At 36.8% G+C, this 19,674-nt stretch overlaps 1 protein-coding gene across 4 annotated transcripts in view; it reads left to right on the top strand.

Moving 5' to 3' along the window:
• OMA1 (OMA1 zinc metallopeptidase) overlaps positions 1-19,674 on the top strand; it is a 99,393-nt gene that overhangs the window by 46,505 nt on the left and 33,214 nt on the right. For 2 of the 4 annotated variants that reach the window (XR_006888755.1, XM_046662684.1), the window contains exon 8: positions 17,188-17,337. Coding sequence is in view for 3 of the 4 variants with exons in the window: in XM_046662684.1 (XP_046518640.1) it covers positions 17,188-17,337 (150 nt within the window). In the remaining variant the exon portion in view is untranslated. Of the gene's footprint in view, positions 1-17,187; positions 17,338-18,062; positions 19,506-19,534; positions 19,656-19,674 lie in introns of those variants that run through there. The other 2 variants (XM_046662687.1, XM_046662686.1) reach the window with 2 other exon arrangements.

Below are 19,674 nucleotides of genomic sequence, written 5' to 3' on the forward strand. Positions count from 1 at the left end.
GTCTGTCCAGTTGTGGCATGTGGGACGCTGCCTCAGCATGGCTTGATGAGCGGTGCTGTGTCCGTGCCCAGCATTCGAACCGGCAAAACCCTGGGCCCCCGAAGCCCAGCGCCAAACTTAACCACTCAGTCACAGGACCAGCCCCATACTAGTTCTATTTTAAGAAGGAAATGTCTAGAAAGAGTTGCATCCTTCCTTTCTTTATGTACTTCCAGACAGTTGAAAACACAAGTTCCTTAACTTTGTCATAATTTTTTTTTTTAGTAATTCAAAGCTTTTTTTTTTTGAGGAAGATGAGCCCTGAGCTAACATCCATGCCCATCTTCCTCTATTTTATATGTGCGACGCCTACCACAGCATGGCTTCCCAAGCAGTGCCATGTCCGCACCCGAGATCTGAACCGGCGAACCGTGGGCCACCAAAGTGGAACATGCGCACTTAACTGCTGCGCCACTGGGCTGGCCCCCTTTGTCATAATTTTTATTGAGGCAAGTGAGTTAGGCTTGTGATGGGCTGAATATTTATTTTAAAAATATTTCTATTTTGATCTAGAATTATCACTTTTTTAAAAAAAATGTGGTAACATTTAACATGAAATCTACCCTCAACAAATTTTCTAAGTGCATAATACAGTACTGTTAACTATAGGCACGATGTTGTACAGCAGATTTCTAGAATTTATGCATCTTGCATAACTGAAACTTTATGCCTGTTGAATAGCAGCTTCTCATTTCTCCCTACCCCTGCCCCCGGCAACGACCTACCCTCTGCTTTGTGAGTTCAGCTATCCTAGATGCCTCAGGTAGGTGGAATCAGGCAGTATTTGTCCTTCTGTGACTGGCTTATCTCACCTTGCACGATGTCCTCAAGGTTCATCCATGTTGTTGCATATGGCAGGGTTTCCTCTAAGACTGAATAATATTCCATTATATGTCTATACCACATTTCTGTATCCTTTTTTCCACTGATGGGCCTTCAGGTTGTTTCCATATCTTGCCTGTTGTGATAATGCTGCAGTGAACATAGGAGTGCTAATAGCTCTTCGAGATCCCAATTTCAGTTCTTTTGGATAAATACCCATTAGTGGGACTGCTGGATCATATAATAGTTCTTTTAATTTTTTGAGGAACGTTCACCCTGTTTTCTTTAGTGGCTGTACCCTTTTACATTCCCAGTGATGGTCTAGCACGGTTCCAGTTTCTCCACATCCTCGCCAACACTTATCTTTTGTTTTTTGATACTAGACATCCTGACAGATGTGAGGTAATATCTCATTGTGGTTTCGATTTGCATTTCCCTGATTGGTGATGTTGAATGTTTTTTTAATATACCTGTTGGCCATTTGTATGTCTTCTTTGGAGAAATTTCTGTTCAAGTCCTTTGCCCAGTTTTGTTTGGGTTATTTGTTCTTTTGCTATTGAGTTGTAGGAGTTCCCTTATATTTTTTGAATATTAATCCCTTATCAGATATATGTATTACAGATATTTTCTCCCATTCTGTAGGTTGCCTTTTCACTCTGTTAATTATCTCCTTTATTGTGCAAAAGCTTCTTGTTTTAATGTAGTCTCACATGTGGACTTTTCTTTTGTTGCCTGTGCTTTTGTTGTCATATCCAGGAAATCATTGCCAAGACCAATGTCATGAAGATTTTCCCTTATGTTGTCTTATAGGAGTTTTACAGTTTTAAGTATAACGTTGAAGTCTTTAATCCATTTTGAGTTGATTTTTTTGACTAGAGTGTAAGATAAGGGTCCAATTCATTCTTTTGCATGTGGATATCCAGTTTACCCAACAGCATTTGTTGAAGAGACTATCCTTTGCTCAGTGTATATTCTTGGCACCCTTGATGAAGACTAGTTGATTGGCTATGCTTAAATTTATTTCTGGGCCCTCTATTCTGTTCAGTTGGTCTTTATGTCTTTCTTTATGCCAGTACTGTTCTAATTACTATAGCTTTGTGTTATATGTGTGTGTGTGCATGTTGGTTTGTTTTTTTTTTTTTTTTTGTGAGGAAGATTGGCCCTGAGCTAATATCTGTGGCCAGTCTTCCTCTTTTTGCTTCAGGAAGATTGTCACTGAGCTAACATTTGTGGCAATCTTCCTCTATTTTGCAGGTGGGACGCCACCACAGCATGGCTTGGTGAGTGGTGCATAGAGCCACGCCTGGGATCTGAACCTGCGAACCCCAGGCTACCAAAGCAGAGCACACTAATCTAACCAGTATGCCACCAGGCCAGCTCCTGTAATATATTTTGAAATCAGGAAATGTGATGCCTCCACCTTTCTTCTTTCTTAAGATTGTTTTGGCTTTTCAGAGTCTGTTGTGGTTCCATATGAATTTTAGGATTGTTTTTTCTATTTCTGTTAAAAATGCCATTGGGATTTTGATAGGGATTGTATTGAATCTGTAGATGACTTTGGGTACTATGGAGATTTTAACAATATTAAGTCTTTCAGTCCATGAGCACAGGATGTCTTTCCATTTATTTGTATCTTCTTTAATTTCTTGATTTAATGTTTTGTAGTTTTCAGCATACAAGTCTTTGACCTCCTTAATTTATTCCTAAGTATTTTATTGTTTTTGTTTCTGTTATAAATGTGATTGTTTTCTTAACTTCCTTTTCAGATAGTTTTTTGTTAGCATATAGAAATGGAACTGAGTTTTGTGTTCTGCAACTTTAGTGGATTCACTCTAGCAGTTTTCTGTAGTGGCGTCTTTGGGGTTTTCTATGTATAAGATCATGTTATCTGCAAACAGAGATAATTTTACTTCTTGCTTTCGGATTTTTGTACCTCTTTTCTCTCTTTCTTTTTTTTTTTTTTGCATAATTGCTCTGGCTAGGACTTCTAGTACTATGTTGAATAGAAGTGGCAAGAGTCAGCATCCTTGTCTTGTTCTTGATCTTAGAGGAAAAGCTTTTAGTTTTTCACTGTTGAATACGATTTTTACTGGGAGTTTTGCATATATGGCCTTTATTATGTTGAGGTAATTTCCTTCTGTTCCTAGTTTGATGACTTTTTTTTTTTTCATGAAAGGGTGTTGAATTTTGCCAAATGCTTTTTATGCACCTGTTGAGATGATCATGTTATTTTTATCCTTCATTCTGTCAATGAATGTTAATTGGTTTTGGATTTGGTTTGCTAATATTTTGTTGAGGGGTTTTGCATCTGTGTTCATCAGGGATATTGGTCTGTAGGTTTCTTTGTGTCTTTGTCTGGCCTTGGTATCAGGGTAATGCTGGCCTTGTAACATCAGTTTGGAAGTCTTCCCTCCTTGTCAATTTTTTGGATGAATTTGAGAAGGATTGGTGTTAATTCTTCTTTAAATGTTTGGTAGAATTCACCTGTGAAGCCATTTGGTCCTGGGCATTTCTTTGTTAGGAGATTTTTTTATTGCTAATTCAATCTCCTTACTAGTTTTAGGTCTGTTCAGATTTCCTATTTCTTCATGATTTGGTCTTGGTAGTGTGTGTTTTTAGAATTTATCCATGTCTTCTAGATTATCCAATTTGTTGGCATATAACTGGTCATAGTGGTCTCTTAGGATACTTTATATTTCTGTGGCTTCAAATGTAATATGTCCTCTTGCATTTCTGATTTTATTTATCTCCTCTCTTTTTTTCTTAGTCTCGCTAAAGGTTTGTCAACATTGTTTACCTTTTCAGAACATCAGCTCTTAGTTCATTGATTTTTTTTCTATTGTCCTTCTATTCTGTATTTTATTTCTGCTATAATCTTTATTATTCCTTCTTTCTGCTACCTTTGGCCTTAGTTTGTTCTTCTTTTTTTAGCTCCTTGAGGTGTAAAGTTAGGTTATTTATTTGAGATCTTCTTTTTATAATGTAGACGTTTATTGCTATAAACCTCCCTTTTAATATTGCGTTTGCTGCATTCTATAGGTTTTGGTATGTTGTATTTTTGTTTTTGTTTGTCTCAACATATTTTCTAGTTTATCTTTTGATTTCTTCTTTTACCCATTGATTCAAGAATGTACTTTTAATTTGCACGTATTTGTGAATATTCGGTCTTCTCGCAGCTATTGATTTCTAGTTTCATTTCATTGTGGCTGGAAAAGATACTTGTTTTGTGACCTAACATGTGATCTAACTTGGAGAATGTTCCATGTGTGCTTGAGAAGATGTGTATTCAGCTGATGTTAGGTAAAATGTTCTCTATATGTTTATTAGATCCATTTGGTCTATAACATTGTTCAAGTCCACTTTGATTTTCTGTCTGGTTGTTCCATCAATTATTGAAAGTAGGGTCTTGCAGTCTCCTACTCTTATTTTATTGCTGTCTATTTCTTCCTTCAGTTCTGCCAATTTTTGTTTTATATATTTAGATGCTCTGATATTGGGTGTATGTATATTTATGTTATTATATAATTTCCTTCTTTGTCTCTTGTGACAGTTTTTGTCTTAAAATTCATTTTGTCTTAGGTGATTATAGCACCCCTGCTCTTTTCTGGTTGCCATTTGCGGGGAATATCTTTTTTCAGCCCTTCACTCTCAGCCTATCTGTGTCCTTAAATCTAAAGTGAGTCTCTTGTAGACAGCATATAGTTGGATCTTGTTTTTTCATTCTTTCAGATGGTCTTTATCTTTTAAGTGAGGAGTTTAATACATTTACATTTAAGGTAATTATTGATGGGGAAAGACTTACTGTTGCTATTTTGTTAATTTTTTCTGTTTTATAGTTCTTTTGTCCTTTTCCTCTCTTGCTCTCTTACTTTGTGTTTCATTGATTTTTTTGTTTTGATATACTTTGGTTTGTTTCATTTCTTTTGTATATCTTCTATAGCTGTTTCCTTTGTGGTTACCATGGGCTTATGTAAAACATCTTATGGTTATAATAATTTATTTTGAGCTGATAACATCTTAACTTCAATTGCATACAAAACTCTGCACGTTTACTTTACCTCCCCCACATACTTTCTGTTATTGATGTCACAATTTACATATTTTTATATTGTATATCTATTAACATATTCTTATAGTTAGTTATTTTTAATACTATTGACTTTTATACTAGGATTAAAGTGATTTACCTACTACTGTTACAGTATTACAGTATTTTGTATTTGCATATTTATCTGTACTAGTGAGTTTTATACTTTCTGTGCTTTCATATGCTGTTTATAGTCCTTTCAATTCAACTTGAAGAACTCCCTTTAGCATTTCTTGTAAGACAGGTCTACTAGTGATTAACTCCCTCAGCTTTTGTTTGTTTGAGAATGTCTTCCTCCTTCATTTTTGAAGGACAGTTTTTTTATAGTATTCTTGGTTGGGAATTTTTTCCTTTCAGCACTTTGAATATATCATCTCCCTCCTTTCTGGCCTGCAAGGTGTCTGCTGAAAAAACAACTAATAGTCTTATGGGGGCACCTTTGTATGTTTTGACTTACTTTTCCCTTGTTCCTTTCAAAATTCTCTTTGACTTTTGACAATTTGATTATAATGTGTCTAGGTGTTGAATTCTTTGAGCTCATTTTTGGGCTTCCTGGATCTGGATGTCCATTTCCTTCCTCAGAAGTTGGAAGTTTTCAGCTCTTACTGTTCTTTCTTTTTTTTTTTTTAAAAAAGATTTTATTTTTCCTTTTTCTCCCCAAAGCCCCCTGGTACATAGTTGTATATTTTTAGTTGTTGGTCCTTCTAGTTGTGGTATGTGGGATACTGCCTCAGCATGGCCTGATGAGCAGTGCCATATCCATGCCCAGGATCCAAACCGGCAAAACTCTGGGCCACCAAAGTGGAGTGCGTGAACTTAACCACTCAACCACAGGGCCGGCCTATTATTTCTTTTAATGAGCTTTATGCTCCTTTCTCTCTCTCTCCTCCTTCTGGGGCTCCTATAATGTGTGTATTAGTGTGCTGAATGGTGTCCCTTTAAATTCCTTAGGCTTTCTTAACTCTTTCATAATTTTTCTTTTTACTCCTCTGATTAGATAATTTCCAATGACTTGTCTTTGAGTTCACTGATCCTTTCTGGATCTAGTCTGATGTTGAACCCCTCTAGTGAATATTTCAGTTAGTTTATTGTACTCTTCAGCTCCAAGCTTTATGTTTGGCACTTTTTAATATTTTCTATCTCTTTGTTGCAATTCTCACTTTGTTCATGCATTTCTCTTGACCTGGATGAGCATCTTTATGATGGTTAGTTTGCCTTCTCTGTCAGGTAAGTCATCTATCGGTTTCATTAGGGTTGGTTTCTGGAGATTTAACTTGTTCCTTTGGGACATATTTTCCTGTTACTTCATTTCCTCCACCCTTTGTGTTGGTATCTCCACATTATAAAAAACAAACACCTCTTCCAGTCTTCATGGACTGGCCTCGTACAGGAGAAGATCCTCACCGATTAGCCCAGCCAGAGATTTTTGGGAAACTCACAAACCTTTGTGCTAGTCCAAACCCATGCCTTTGTTTTTACTGGTCCCCAGGCATCTAAAGTATGTGGAGTCCCATCAGTGCTCTGAGATAGGCAAGACAGTAGCCAGTTCCTTGGGAAGTTCCCAGAAATATTGAAATGTTAAGACATGTGGTTCACCTCATTCCCTCCCCAGGGAGGAGAAGCTGGATCGGGGATTTGGGGCCCATTCACACTTTGCGGAGTTGGGGGAAGATGCTGTGGAAATTGCCTGTGTGCTAATTCAATCTGCCATCTTTGTTCTCACTGTTTACCAAGCATCTTGTGTATACTGGGTCTTGTCAGTGCACTGAGATGGGTGAGATAGAAGCCAGTCCCTTGGGCAGCCCTGGAAATTTTGGAACTTTGGACATGTGGTCCGATTCTTTTCCTCCCTAGGGAGAAGCTGGGAAGTGGGATTTCCTTCTGATTTTATGATGTTGTATTGAGCATAGGGATTATGGCAAGGGGCTGTCTCAAATTCTCCTACCAGCTTCAGTGTGGCTGGTTTTACTCTTGCCCAGGGTGCAGGAACCTCTGAACCAGTTTCTGGATTTCTCACAAAGGGAATTTGTGTGTGTACTATTATTGAATCAGTATGTTCATGGAGTGGGAAGAAGGCTTCTATGCTTCCTATTCCACCATCTTGTTGATGTTATCCTGTTACTTATTTTTCATAAATTGGAAAAATATAAATAGTCCTTTTGAAAACAAAGTTATCCTATGTTAATGGTTCTTTGAATTGGGTTTTGGAAATATAGACAAACTCCAACACCTTTATTTAATTTTAAAACAGGTATCTCCAGTCCTTTTGGAATACTTTTAAGTTTGGAATATATTTTAGTCTTTTGGGATAATTAATTTCTTCTTCCATTTCTGCATGTTAAATACTGCTTTAAAGATTGCCTTCAACTGTGTTTCTTAGAGATTGAAGAGGAAAATATTTTATGTCTCTTGATTAACAATTTTAGTGTGAAAAAATTAGAGAAATATTCTTTTGGTATGTGTAGCAGATAAACTTCTTAGTAGGTAATTCCTGAATTTGTAGTCTGTCGAATATTTATCTCCCCGTTTTCATAGTTTCTTTTTAACTGGTGGGATGAGTGGTGCTTTTTTAAAATGGTGTCTTATGATTTCAGTTAAAAGTCTTTCAGCTCGTTTTATATTTTTATAATTATCTTAGAAGAATAACATGCTTATTTGTTTCAACTTGTATTTATATTATGAATGTGTTGACCTGCTCTTGAAGGACATATTTCTGTGTATGTTTTGAGTTCAGCATCAAATAATTATTTCTGTATGGACACACACATATACATACACATATATTGTACACATTTTATACATAAGCACATGCGTATATCACGCTCATATCTTGTACATATAGACATTCATGTATATATATGTGTGTAAATGTGGATCACATGTTTATGTTTAAGTATTCATATATTCCTAATTATAAGCATATATACATGTATATCCATATATGTGCAGTAGGGCAAAGTACCTTGGATTCTTTTTAATGTAGAATATTTAAAGGTCTTAAATAATTATATCGAGATTCTGGAAAGGTGGTGGAGTAGGAAGCCCCAGGAATCTGTCTTCCCACTTAAACGACAATTACACTGGCAGAGTCTGACTGATGTAACTATTTTGGAACTCTGGAGTCTGTTGAAGGCTAGCAACTTGCAGAGGAAGACTTGGACAATGAATTGTGCTTAATTTCGTTCAATTTCAGCTCTTAGCATAGTAGCAGCTACCTATTCCCCCATCCCTAGTCACATGGCAGGAAGCTGTGCACATGTTTCTGGAGCACCTTGCACACAGCTTCCTGGAGCTAGGTGAGCAAAAAGGACCCGGTCCTCCAAATATCAGAGATCTGTATTCTGAGCACTGAATGCCGGTTTTGGTCACAGTTGTGAAGAGGTGTGCGGCTATTGTATTGCATCCCCCCCACCCCTGTCTTATTGCAAGTCCTTCCCCTTCTGGCTGAAGTGACTTCCAGGGGACTTAAAGTCCTGTGCCCTTCCCCCTACTTTATTTTTTCACTTTTCATTTTTACTTTTGGGAGCCAGACATTAAAAACTAGGACATTTAAAAAGAACAGCATATATGGGGAAAATTTGAAAGTGACCACACATGCTCAGAAAAACCTGAGAAATTAAATTTACACCTTAGGCTGATCCTCAAGGACAGAGACACTCTACATTAATAAAAAGAAAAACAGGGGCTGGCCCCATGGCCGAGTGGTTAAGTTTGTGTGCTCTGCTTCGGCTGCCCAGGGTTTTGCTGGTTTGGATCCTGGGCACAGACATGGCATCACTCGTCAGGCCACACTGAGGCAGCATCCCACATACCACAACTAGAAGGACCCACAACTAAAATATACAACTATATACTGGGGGGACTTGGGGAGAAAAAGCAGGGAAAAAAAGAAAAGAAAGAAGATTGGCAACAGTTGTTAGCTCAGGTGCCAATCTTTTTAAAAAAAATTAAAAATAAAAGTTTGGCAACAGTTTTTAGCTTAGGTGTCAATCTTTAAAAAAAAAAAAAAGAAAAAGAAAAACCATTAACAAAAACAATAACAAAAAACAGCTAACCATGGGGAAAGGATAAAATCTGATTTCCAGAGTTACCACATTATTAGATTCAAATGTCCAGCATTCAACAAAAAAATCACAAGGCATACAAAGAAACAGGAAAGTATGGCCTTATTCGAAGGAAAAAAATAAATCACCAGAAATTGTCCCTTAAGACCTAATGGTAGATATACAAATATTTTAAATAGTTTTCTTAAAGATGCTCAAAGAACTAAGGCAAGGTTTGGAGAAAGTCAAGAAAGTGATTATGAACAAAATATCAATATAGAGATAGAAAACCATAAAGAAGCCAATAATAAATTCTGGAGCTGAAAAATACAATAATGGAAATGTGAAATTTACTAGACAGATTCAAAAGCTGATTTGAGCAGGCAAAAAAGAATCAGTGAACTTGAAGATAGGACAATGGAAATTATTAAGGCTGAAGAACAGAAAGAAAAAAGATTGAAGAAAAGTGAACAGAGCCTAAGAGGCCTGTGGGACACCATCAAGAGGACCAACATACGCATCATGGGAGTCCCAGAAGGAAAAGAGAGTGAGAGAAAGGAGCAGAAAGAGCATTTGAAGAAATGATGGCTGAAAACTTCCCAAATTTGGTGAAAGACATTGAGGAAGCTCAATGAACTCCAAGCAGGATGAACTAGGGAGACCCACATTATAATCAGACTTTAAAAAGCCAAAGACAAAGAGCAAATTGGAAAACAGCAAGAGAGAAGCAAATCATCACATTCAAGAGATCCTCAGTAAGATTATTAGCAAATTTCCCATCAGAAACTTTGGAGACTAGAACAGTGCTCGATATATTCAAAATGCTAAAACAAACAAACAAACAAACAAAACCTGTCAACCAAGAATCCTATATTTAGCATATCTGTCCTTTAAAAGTGAGGGAGAGAGGCTGGCCCTGTGGCATAGTGGTTAAAGTTCTGCACACTTTGCTTTGGCAGCCCAGGTTCATGGATTTGGATCCCAGGTGTGAACCTACGCCACTCCTCAGCCATGCTGAGGCAGCGACCCACACACAAAATAGAGGAAGATTGGCACAGACATTAGGTCAGGCTAACCTTCCTCAGGCAAAAAAGGAGGAAGATTGGCACAGATGTTAGCTCAGGGCAGATCTTCCTCAGCCAAGAAAAATAAAGGGAGGGAGAAATTAAGACATTCACAGTTAAACAAAAGTTGAGGGAGTTCATGATCACTAGAGCTGCCTTGCAAGAAATATTCAAGAAAGTCTTGCAAGGTGAAATGAATGGACACTAGATGGTAACTCAGTTATATGGATAAATAAAGATCTTAATGAAAGTAAATACATGGGCAATTATAAGAGCTAGTGCTATTGTAACAATGTGCTTTTTGTTTTTTTCCTACATGATTTAAGAGACTAATATATTTAAAAAAAATAAAAATAATTATTAGTGTAAGAGCTAATATTACTGTAATCTTGGTTTGTAACTCCAAATCTTGTTTTCTGCATAAATTAGGAGACTAATGCATTTAAAAGAATTATTAATGTTTTTAGTCACACAATGTAAAAGATGTAGTTTTCTGACATCAAGGACCAAAAAGGGTGGTGACAGAGCTGTAAAGGAGCAGAGTTTTTGTATGTTATTGAAGTTAAGCTGGTATAAATTCATATTAGAGTGTTATAACTTTAGTTTGTTACATGTAATCCCCTTAGTAGCTACAAAGAAAATAGCTGTAGAATATGCACAAAGGAAATAATAAATTTAAACATGTCACTACAAAAAAAATCAGTTAACCCAAAAGAAGACAGAAATACAGGAATTGAGGGACAAAAAAGGCATAGGACATATAGAAAACAAATAACACAATGACAGAAGTTAAGTCCCTTCTTAGCAGTAATTACTTTAAATGTAAATGGGTGAAACTCTCTAATCAAAAGACAGAGAATGGGCAGAATGGATAAAAACATGTGATCCAACTATATGGTGTCTCCAAGAGACTAGTTTGAGGTCCAAAGACATGAACAAGTTGAAAGTGAAAGGATGGAAAAAGAATTCCATGTAAATAGTAACCAAAAAAGAGTAGAATAACAGAGAAAATAGACTTTATGATAACTTTTTTTCTTTTCCTCTGCAAAGCCCCCCGCACATAGTTGTATACCCTAGTTGTAGGTCCTTCTGGTTCTTCTTCTTTGTTTCTGTTTAAAGATTGGCACCTGAGCTAACAACTGTTGCCAATCTTTTTTTTTTTTTTTCCTGCTTTTTCTCCCCAAATCCCCCCAGTACACAGTTGTATATCTTTTTAGTTGTGGGTCCTTCTAGTTGTGGCATGTGGGATGCTGCCTTAGCATGGCCTGATACGTGGCGCCGTGTCCTCGCCCAGGATTCGAACCAGTGAAACCCTGGGCTGCCGAAGCCGAGCACGCAAACTTAACCACTTGGCCATGGGGCCGGCCCCCTTCTAGTTCTTCTTTGTAGGACACTTCTCTCAGCATGGCTTGATGAGTGGTGCTAGGTCTGCACCTGGAATCTGAACCAGCAAACCCTGGGTTGCGGAAGCAGAGTGCGTGAAGTTAACCACTCGGCCACGGGGCTGGTGCCTAAAATAGACTTTAAATCAAAAAGGACATTATGTAGTAATAGAAGTTTCATACAACAAGAAGATATAACAATTATAAAGGTTTACGTACCTAATGACAGACTGTCAAAATATGTTGAGCAAAAGCTGACAGAATTGAGGGGAGACATAGTTCTACGATGATAGTTGGAGACTTCACTGCCCTACTTACAATAATGAGTAGAACAACCAGGCAAAGATAAGTAAGGAAATAGAAAACTTAAGCAACACAAAAAAACAATAGATCTAACAGACTTATACAGAACATTTTACCCCAAAACTACAACGTACACATTCTTCTTAAGGGAATATGAGACATTTTCCAGGATAGACCAAATGTTAGGCCACAAATTAAATCTCAGTAGATTAAGACAAATATCCTAAAAAGTACCTTCTCTGACCTCAGTGGGATGAAGTTAGAAATCAATAACAAAAGTAAAACTGGAAAACTAACAAAGTTGTGGAAATTAAACAATACACATGTAAGCAACCAGTGGATTAAGGATGAAATCACAGGGGAGTTGATAAATACTAGAGGTGAATGAAAATGAAAATAAAACTTACCAAAAGTTATGGGATGCAGTGAAAGCAGTGCTAAGATAGAAATTTATAGCTGGAAATGCTTACATTAAGAAAAAAATCTCAAATGAACAACCTAACTTTTCAACTTAAAGAACTAGAAAAAGGAGAACTAACTAGACCCAAAGCTATTAGAAAGAAGGAAATAATAAAGATTAGAGCAGAGATAAAGGAAATAAAGAATAGGAAAACAATAGAGAAAAATCATGAAATTAAAAATTTGTTCTTCGAAAAGATCAACAAAATTGACAAACCTTTAGCTAGCTATGTTTAAAAAAAAATTCTTTTAAGGAAAAAAATTCAAACTACTAAAATCAGAAATGAAAGTGGAGACATTACTACTGATTCTATAGAAATAAAAAGAATTATAAGCAAGTACTGCAAACAGTTGTATGCCAAAAAATTAGTAACGTAGATGAAATAGACAAATTCCTGGAACACCAAACATTTTTTAAGGCTTTATTTTTCCTTTTTCTCCCAAAGCTCCCTGGTACATTGCTGTGTATTTTTAGTTGCGGGTCCTTCTAGTTGTGGCATGGGGGATCGCCGCCTCATCATGGCTTGATTAGTGGTGCCATGTCTACACCCAGGATTTGAACCGGTGAAACCCTGGGCCACTGAAGCAGAGTGCGTGAACTTAACCACTCAGCCATGCGGCTGGCCCCACACAAAACTGTGAAGACTAAATCACAAATAAATAGAAACTTTGAGTAGACCTATGACTACTAATGAGATTGAATCAGTAATAAAAAATCTTCCAACAAAGAAAAGTCCTGGATCTGACAGCATCTCTGGTGAATTCTACCAAGCACTTAAAGAACTAATGCCAATCCTTCTCAAAGACTGAAGAGGAGAGAGCACTTCCTAACTCATTCTATGAGGCCAGCATAACCCTGATACCAAAGCCAGACAAAGACACTACAAGAAAACTGCAGAGCAATATCCTGTATGAACACTGACACAAAAATCCTCAACAAAATACTAGCAAACAGAATTTGGCAGCATATTAAAAGGATTATACACCATGACCAAGTGGGGTTTATTCCTGGAATGCAAGAATGGTTCAACATACAAAAATTGATCAGTGTAATATGCTACATCAACAAAATGAAGCAAAAAACCCATGTGATCATCTCAATTGATGCAGAAAAGCATTTGACAAAATTCAACACCCTTTCTTGATAAAACACTCAACAAAATAGGAATAGAAGGAAACTACATCTACATAATAAAAACAGTATATGGAAAACCCACAGCAAACATCATACTCAATGGTGAAAGACTGAAAGTTTTTCCTGTAAGATCAGGAATAAGGCAGAGTAGCCTGCTTTCACTTCTATTCAATATAGTACTGGAAGTTTCTAGCCAGAGGAAGAAAAAGTAATAAAAGGCATGCAAATTGGAAAGGAAGAAGTAAAATTGTCTCTGTTTGTAGATGATATGATGTTATTTGTAGAAAACTAAAGATTCCACAGAAAAGCTGATTGAACTAATAAATGAATTCAACACAGTAGCGGGATACTAAGTCAACATACAAAAATCAGTTGCATTTCTACACACAAACAGTGAACAATCTGAAAAGGAAATTACCAAAACAATTCCATTTGCAGTAGCACCAGTAAGAATAAAAGACTTAGAAATTAACTTAACCAGGGTTGTGACAGATTTATCCAATGGAAACTACAAAACATTGCTGAAACAAATTGAAGAAGATGTAAATAAATGGAAAGATATCCTGTGTTCATGGATTGGAAAATTTAAAGTGTTAAAGTGTCAATACTACCCAAAGCAATCTGCAGATTCAATGCAGTCCCTATTAAAATCCCAGTGACTTTTTTTTTTGTAGAAATAGAAAACCCATCCTAAAATTCATCTACAATCTTAAGTGACCCAAATAGCCAAAACAATCTTGAAAAACAACAACGAAACTAGAGGATTCACACTTCCTGATTTCAAAACTTAGCATAAAGCTACAGTAATCAAAATAGTGTGGTGTTGGCATGAAAGATATATAGACCAATGAAATAGAATAGAGACCCCAGAAATAAACCTTCACATATATGGTCAAATGACTTTTTGGCAAGGGTGGAAAATGGGTAAAGAACATTCTTTAAACAAATGGTGCTGGGAAAACTGGATAACCACATGCAAAAGAATGAAGTTGGACCCTTATATAAAACCATATGGAAAAATTAATTCAGAATGGATCAGGGACCTAAGTGTAAGAGCTAAAACAATAAGACTCTTAGAAAAAAACATAAAGCAAAAGCTTCACAAATTGATCTGGTAATAATGTTTTGGATATGACACCAAAGGCACAGGTAACAGAAGAAAAAATAGACAAATTAGACTTCATGAAAATTAAAAATTTTTTTGCATCACAAGGCACCATCCACAGAGTAAAAAGACAACCCATGAAATGGGAGAAAATATTTGCAAATCATATATCTGATAATGGATTAATATCTAGAACATATAGAGAACTTCTAAAACTCCACAACAACAAAATAACCTGATTCCAAGATGGGCAAAGAACTTAAATAGACATTCTTCCAAAGAAGATATATGAATGACCAATGAACCCATAAAAAGATGTTCAACATCACTAGTCATTAGATAATGCAAGTCAAAACTACAGTGAGATACCACCTCACTCCCATTAGGATGGCTACTACCAAAATAACAGAAAATAATAAGTGTCGGTGAGGATATGAAGAAATTGGAACTCTTGTGCATTGTTGGTGGGAACATAAAATAGTAGGCCACTGTGGAAAATAGTACGGCAGTTCCTCAGAAAATTAAAAATAGAATTAGCAGATGATTCAGCAACTCCACTTCTGAGTATAGTCCCAAAACAATTGAAAGTAGGGTCTTAAAAATAAATCTGTACACCCATGTTTATAATGGCAGTATTCACAATAACTAAAATGTGGAAGCAACCCAAGACCAATAAATGGATAAGTAAAATGTGGTAGATACATGTAATGAAATATCATCAGTCTTACAAAGGAAGGACATTCTGCAATATGCTATAATATGGATGAACCTTGAGGACGTTATGCTGAGTAAAATAAGCCAGTTGCAAAAAGACAAATACTGTATGATTCCACGTATGTGAAGTACTTATAGTAGTCAGAATCATAAAGACAGAAATTATAATGGTGTTGGGGCCTGGCCCCGTGGCCAAGTGGTTAAGTTTGCGCGCTCTGCTTCGGCGGCCCAGGGTTCGGATCCTGGGCGCGGACGTGGCGCCGCTCGTTAGGCCATGTTGAGGTGGCGTCCCACATGCCACAGCTGGAAGGACCCAGCAGCTAAAATATACAGCTATGTACTGGGGGAATATGGGGAGAAAAAAAGAATCAGGGGAAAAAAAAAAAGAAGATTGGCAACAGTTGTTAGCTCAGGTGCCAATCTTTAAAAAAAAAAAAAAGAAAGAAATTGTAGTGGTGGTTGCCATGGATTAGGAGGAGGGGAGAACGGGGAGTTAGTGTTTAATAGGTACAGAGTTTCAGTTTTACAAGATGAAAAGAGGTATGGGGATGGATGGTGGTTATGCCTGCACAATAATGTGAATGTATTTAATACCGCTGAACTGTGCACTTAAAAATGGTTAAGGTGGTAAATTTTATGTTGTGTGTATTTTACCACAGTAAAAAAGAATTGTATTGCTTTAAACATTGAATAAAATTTGCTTGAATTTCTAATTTTTTCTTCTTTTCGTTTTCCCTGCATTTGAAAATTTTAATGATATTTGTTAAGAATTACGTGGCATGCATGTTGACTAACTATATCAGCATGTGACGTTCTGTGTTTGCCTTTTGTGTGTTGCATCTCACTGGGTTTTTTTTTTTTTTGAGGAAGATTGGCCCTGAGCTAACATCTGTACCTATCTTCCTCTACTTTACATGTGGGACGCCTGCCACAGCATGGCTTGATAAGCAGTGCATAGGTCCGTGCCCGGGTTCCGGACTGGCGAACCCTGGGCCACCGAATTGGAGCTCGCGAACTTAACCATTGCACCACTGCATCGGCCCCAACGTCTCACTATTTTAAGGCTGATAGCACATTAAGGCTTTTTGATAGCACATTTTAGTCAATACAGTGTAATTTTTTTCTTAATAGTTTTAATCTAAAGTAAATTAGTTGGGAAATAAAATAATTACTTTTTTTCCAATCACTTTTTATAGAAAAAGTAAGTTAAGCAATGTGAATAATTTGAATGGGCTTATGATAATATTTACTAAATCACCTTACGTAGGGTTTAGAAATAATTTGTTATAAAAATAATATGCTTTAATTACAATTCAGAAGTAAAAGTCGTGCTCCTTCTCCAACATGGAACACCCAGTTATGCTCTTAGGGCAGCTACTATTAACAGTTTCTTAAATAGCCTTCCATAAATGTTCTCTGCATGGATAAGTATATGTGAATGAGTGTATAATGGAATTGTAAACACGTGTACACAAGGCCTATGTATCCTATTTTTTTAAAGACTAATACTTTCATAAGATGTCTTGAATGACTTAAATGTATATTTCAGCACAGTGTGGAAAAGTAGATAAATTGATGTACACATTAAAAATATAAGTATGTTTATTTGAAGTCTTCTAATTATTATAGTGGTATGGATTAAGAATAAAATTTCTTTAGTATAGTTTAATAGCAGAATAAATTTTTAAATCTTATTTTTATGAAAACATAGAAAGCTTTAATTTGTGTGGAAGATTTTTGCCCTTAATACATGTTCTTAATATTCATCTCACTGAAAATAGTGGGTCATCTGTGGGAGTGGGATTATTGTGAATGTCGTTGAGGGGGAGGGGCAGGGAGGGAGGGTGGGCATTCTCTTTGTGGGTTCTATACTATGTTGTTCGAGTTGTTTTTTTTAAAAGTGATGAGCCCATTCTACTTTTATTAAAATGATGATAGAAAATATTTTTAAAACATGTAATGACATAAGGGTAAAATTTTTAAAATGTCCTCATAACTAAGCTTATTTTATGCTGTTGTTAATTTTGGTTTCAGGCTTGTGTGGATGTCAGAGCCAGTTCAGTGTTCTGGCAGCAAATGGAATTTGCAGATCGGCTCCATGGTCAACCCAGGTTACCACAGTGGTTGTCCACACACCCTTCTCATGGTCATCGAGCTGAGCGCTTGGATAGACTCATACCTCAGGTGAGCTAACACTTTATAAGGCAAAACATTATTTTTACCCTATCATTTATTATTATTATTTTTTTCCTGAGGAAGATTCGCCCTGAGCTGACATCTGTTACCAACCCTCCTCTATCTTGTATGTGGGTCCCTGCCACACCATGACTGACGAGTGGCGTAGGTCCACACTCAGGATCCAAACCTGCGAACCTGGGCTGCCAAAGCAGAGCATGCTGAACTTAACCACTACGCCACTGGGCCAGCCCCTATCATTTATTTTTAACACTGTTACTTCTTGTGCTTAGAAAAAGAGAGTTCTAGCCTGTCAACTCTTTTGATTACAGTAATTATAGATTGTCAGTTTTCAAAGAATTTGACTGAAAAGTAACATCCTGCTTGTCCACAAGTCTTGGGGAATAAATTGCTGTGTCTTTATGGTGAAAGTTTAACCTTGTCAGTATCAAACCTTTTAATTTAAACTGATTTGGTGGAAGTCTAAAACTCGAGGCATATTTTTTCAATATATTGATCATAATTTAGTCTCTTCTTGGTGATTTCAGCTGATCATTAAAAATGCCAGTTAATGAGTTGTGCGAAAATTTGGGGTCAAGTGGGTGTTAATTCCAATAGTGATGCTGCAATTTGTTTTCTTAGAAAAAAAAGCCCTTCACATTAGTTTGCTTTCTGGTTGTTTATTTCTTTATAGAGATGGAGTAAAGCATGTGTTGCATGGTTCTCTTTTGTAGAATTCATTAATGGATCAAGCTGAAGCAGCTTTCTCTCAAGGAATTTTCTTTATCTTCCGAAAATCTTTTGATTTGTTAACGTCATTCAAAATGTTTTCTGTGTTTTCCATATCAGTACAAAATGGATGTCAGACATCTCCAAGCCAGGCTACGCACCACCTTCTGTCTCACTGGCGTTGAATTTGCTGGTTGGTTATAAAAATAGAATATTATTTAGCAATTTAAGAATTGGTATTGGGCTATTTGCTAAAGGAGAGCACAATAGATTCAGGTATATTATAAAAATATCTTTCAGTGTGACTTCAGATTCAGGTTAACAAATATTGAATACCTATTGTAAGAAAGACATGATGCTAGATCCAGGGGATGCAAAGAGAAATAAGACATGGTTCTTGATATTTGCTGGAGGTTAAGATAAGTACAAAATGATTCTTAATACAACAAGGAATATGATTTATCATAAGAAAAGCAGGAATATAATAGTATGCAATTTGAAGGAAGAATAGCCTGCATCTGGTTTGGGGTAAGAAACTACCGCAAGATTCATTCATTCATTCATTCATGCGATCAATATTTATTGAAATTCATTGATAATCTACCATTCTTTGTTCTGTTGCTGGGGAATGAACAAGGAACAAAACAGCCTCTGCTTTCTTGGAGCTAACATTTTAGTTAGGTAATGCAAATAATAAACAAACATACATACCGTATGTCAAACAGTGATAAGCATGTTGAAGAAAAATAAAGGAGGTTAAGGGTAGTAGAAAGGGCTGGGCAGCAGAGAAGATGTATTAGTCTGTTTGTTTGTCAAGGAAGGCCTCACTGAACAAAATCTGGAAAGAAGTAGGGAGCAAGTCCCGTGGCTGTCTGGAGGGACTTTTAGGCTGAGGAAGCAACAAGTGCACAGGACGTGAAGTGAGAGCATCTTTGGTGTGTTCAAGGAATAGCAAGGAAGACACTGAGGCTGAACAGAGTAAGGGAGGGGGATAACGGTTGAGGCGTAGGGGGACCAGACCATGAAGGGTCTTCTTAACCATTATAAGGACTTGACTTTTGTTTCAAGTGATACAGCAAGCTAGTAGAAGGTTTTGAGCAGGAGTGGCTTGATCTGGCTTGGGTTTTATGGAGGTCACTGGGCCTCCTGTGTGGGAAGTGGGCTAGTGGGGCACAGGTGGAGTCAGGGAGACTATTTAGGAGGCTCTTCAATAATGCTGGTGAGAGATTATGGAGGCAGAAGAGAGGGATAGAAGTGGTCAGATTTTGGATATATTTTGAAAGGAATGATAACAGCCTTTGTTGAGAGTTTGGGCATACTTTGTGCCTTTCATGAGCGCTGGGGACAGCCAGATATGGGTTCTGAAGACCTGTCCTAAATATATTTCATTTATACTCCTAATTTGAAGAAAAATATTTGAGAAGGAAACAACAGTGAAATTTGCTTGATATAATCTTTAGTAAATTCATCTTAAAAGGACAACGGAGAACTGGGACAGTGTGTTTCATTAAGAACTGCCTGTCCTGGAGACGCTGACTTGCTGCCCAAGACCTGAGAAACTTACACTACTCTGGGAGGCTCAGCCCATCTCTAAAGCTGTAAGAATCACATGATTTT

Source organism: Equus quagga, chromosome 5 (genome assembly GCF_021613505.1).
Source record: "Equus quagga isolate Etosha38 chromosome 5, UCLA_HA_Equagga_1.0, whole genome shotgun sequence".
Lineage (NCBI taxonomy): Eukaryota > Metazoa > Chordata > Mammalia > Perissodactyla > Equidae > Equus > Equus quagga.